Source organism: Aplysia californica, unplaced genomic scaffold, assembly GCF_000002075.1.
Source record: "Aplysia californica isolate F4 #8 unplaced genomic scaffold, AplCal3.0 scaffold01106, whole genome shotgun sequence".
Taxonomy (NCBI): domain Eukaryota; kingdom Metazoa; phylum Mollusca; class Gastropoda; order Aplysiida; family Aplysiidae; genus Aplysia; species Aplysia californica.
In genome coordinates this window covers 111,967-115,314 of record NW_004798376.1, presented here as the reverse complement: position 1 = coordinate 115,314, position 3,348 = coordinate 111,967, and the positions used below count along the sequence as shown (strand labels likewise).

Here is a 3,348-nt window from a genome sequence, read left to right as displayed (position 1 = left end):
ACCATCTCGAGCTATACGTACCAATGTTGCCTCCGACCTCGTACAGGTAGTCACAGTCATGTGCGTACTGAGCATTGTTGGGGTTACGGAAGGTGTGGCCGTTCGTCTCCTCCATCTCACCTATCGTACTGCACAAAAATTTCGTACGAGATAAAAAGATGAAAACAGGATAAAATATAGGTCTATAATAAAGAAAACGCTTAATGGCAAAAGAAAATGAAAGAGTAAAAAGTAAAAGTATATAAAGAAGAAATAGAACTGACACAAGCACCAGTAATTTAAAAAATGTTATATCATTTTTTTCAATGTTACTTTTTATGGGTTTTTAAAACAATTCATTTTTTTAAAATTATTTTTTTTTACTGACTTCTGTTTATCAGTAGTGCATTCATACATAGCCACGCGCGACACACACATGCCAGCCCACACGCACACACCCACACACACACACACAAACACACACACACACACACACACACACACCTGTCATCTCGGTGCAGCACACCGTCGCCACCTTTGAACTTCGCCACCACATCAGCGGCGGTCGTGGCCGGCTCCAACTGGATAAGCGCCGAGCTCTTGGTCAGGTGCGGGGCTTGAACTCGGATCACTCCGTCCTGAACCTCCGGCTGGTGGACACAAGTTCAACAAGTTGTAGTTTTAGTAAGTGTGTTACGGCACTTGCAACACAATATGGTCATATAAGTGGCGAAGAATAGAGATGTTACAAGAGAGTAAAAAACACAAAAAAGGAGGATAAGAGATCAGGACGATAGATGATAGGTAGGAAAGAAGGAGTAAACCACACCAGAGCACCCGCCAACCACCCACATAAATGTTTTACGGCACTTGAAACACAATAAGGTCATAAAAGTGCCGAAGATTAGGTGTTACAAGAGAGTAACATAGAGAGATCAGGACAATAGATCATGTTTGAAAGGATAGAAGAAGCAAATCACATCAGCAGAGCATCCACCAACCACCCAGTAAGTGGCGGCACACACCAGTCTCGCCATAACATGTACAACAACAGCAGCCTTGATTCCACCACCATGTTACACACAAATGCAAGAGACAGCAGAGAAAAATAGGAGTTCTAGAACTGAAAACGCAGCTAAAACCGAAGAAAATCCCGTGGTCCCCCATATTTCAGTTTATCACGACCTCGGTGCGGTCTTGTCGTATCTCCATTTTTTTTTCAACAGTGAAAACGTGACTTCTTTTTTATATATATAATTTTATAGTAGAGGATTTTACGGTGCTCACAACTGCATAAGGTCATATGGGCGCCAAGGGATGGGTGTCAACAGAGAAGTCCTTACAGGGAATTTGACTTACTCTGCTCACCTCTCTAGCTTCAACAGCACAAAGCCTGCTTCGACTATCAAGGCACCCCGGAAATAGCAGGTCACAAGACTGTGACAAACATACAAAAGAAGTAGAGGAAAATGACAATAGTAAGGATCAGTAAAGAAAAAGCAGCAGTTCCCTATTGTAGATCAGGCACAGTTATGAGCGTGACATGAATCAACCCATTTACAATTCTTCTGTGCTTGAACGAGAACTGTCCCCCCTTTGGGAATGGCCTAAAGACACTACAGTCAGTGCCCCCCCCCCCCCCCCCCAGGGGGGTTGACTTCTTCTTAAACTCACTCTTTGTTATGAACTGTTTTCACAGTTATTAAAAATGGAGATAGGACAAGAAAGCACTGAGGTCACGTTATGTAGGCCCAGCATCCGAGGTGAGGGAAGCACTCTACACAACAACTAAACGAGGCCGAAAAACACTAGAGAACTTTTCGCCATATTGACAGGTCAAAGGCCAAGAACTCCGATAGCCTAGGAATATTTTTCAAAAAAGTAAAATCAAGTAAAAAAGTACTTCCGTAGTATATGCAGTACAGAACCCGACCCTCACCTCGAAACACGAAAACACTAGAGAATTTTTCCCCATATCGACAGGTCAGAGGCCTAGAACTCCGATAGCCTATGAACATTTTTTAAAAAAAAGTAAAATCAAGTTTTAAAAAGTACTCCCGCAGTATATGCAGTACAGAACCCAGCCATCACATCGATACATGAGAAGAGTGAGCGTTCACTTACCTGGTCGGGGCTGGGCGGGGGTTTCTTGTAGATATCCGACCTGTCTTTGTCCTTCTTCCACGGCAGTCGGGATAACTGGACAAATGGACGGGGGGGGGGGGGGGACATGAAGAGTTAGTGGCTGTGTGTATACATGAGTACTCACATTTATGTTTCTCTCTCTTTGTCTCTCTGTATTTGTCCGTCTCTCTCTCCCTAGTAAAATTTGTCTGTCTCAATCTCTCTGTCTGCTATTTCCACCCCCATCCCTCTATCTCTCTCTTTTTTGTTCCTTTAATCTGTGTTTTTCAGTAAAATCCACACAAAAATGTGTTTTTAAATGGACATAAAAGGTGTTGAGCCAAAATAAAAGAAAATTAGAAAAAAAATTGCCCAACCGTAAGAAAAATGCCGATTTCTGTGATTTCAGTTTTTTTGACAAGCGCCTGATTTCACCGCGATGCCTCACAAATATATCCCTAACAGTGGACAAAGTTTGATGAAACAATAGGTGGTTTCGCTGGTTGAACCATAACTGAAAGCTTGTGGATTCAAATCCCGTCAAGGGCATGATATTGTGTCCTTGGGAAAGGCACTTTACACACATTTTCCTCACTTCACCCTGTTTCTGACTGTTTTATGGTCTGCTGGGGTAATAATATAGTGGTCAGTGCATAGAATATGCTGTCAAGCGGGGATCTGCGCTATACAAATGCTATTTAACTATCACTATTAATATTATTATTATTATTAATATCATTATTATTATCATCGTTATTATTATCATTGTTACTTACTAATCTTTCCTTGGATTTTCGGTGAGCTTCTGTGGTATATTGATGTCGGATTTGTGCGATGAAAGTTGTTGGAATCTGAAAAACGTACACATCAAAGCTATGATAAACAAATACTTTCACAGAAATCAAAATTTTTTCAAAGCAGAAGTCAGTCTCAGATCTCTTGAACTTCACTAAACAAAATACCAAAAACCTGTTTGAGACGGTTATATTCTCTCTCTGTCTCTCTGTCTGTTTGTTTGTCTGTCTGTCTCTCTGTCTGTCTTTTTGTCTGTCTGTCTCTCTGTCTGTTTGTTTGTCTGTCTGTCTCTCTTTCTCTCTCTCACACACATGCATATACAGAGCGAAAGACAGACGGAGAGACAGAAAGACAGACAGAGAGACAGACAGACAGACAGACAGACAGAGAGAGAGACAGACAGAGACAAACAGACAGACAGACAGACAGACAGACAGACAGACAGACAGA

At 41.7% G+C, this 3,348-nt stretch overlaps 1 protein-coding gene across 1 annotated transcript in view; it reads right to left on the bottom strand.

Annotated features, from left to right (window-relative positions):
* The window catches only part of LOC101862083 (rho GTPase-activating protein 18), a gene marked incomplete in the record, with an annotated part of 36,002 nt that overhangs the window by 2,504 nt on the left and 30,150 nt on the right, over nucleotides 1–3,348 (bottom strand). Inside the window, 4 exon segments of the mRNA XM_013090011.2 lie at nucleotides 22–128; nucleotides 484–629; nucleotides 2,104–2,178; nucleotides 2,880–2,954. Of these exon segments, the coding sequence (XP_012945465.1) occupies nucleotides 22–128; nucleotides 484–629; nucleotides 2,104–2,178; nucleotides 2,880–2,954 (403 nt within the window).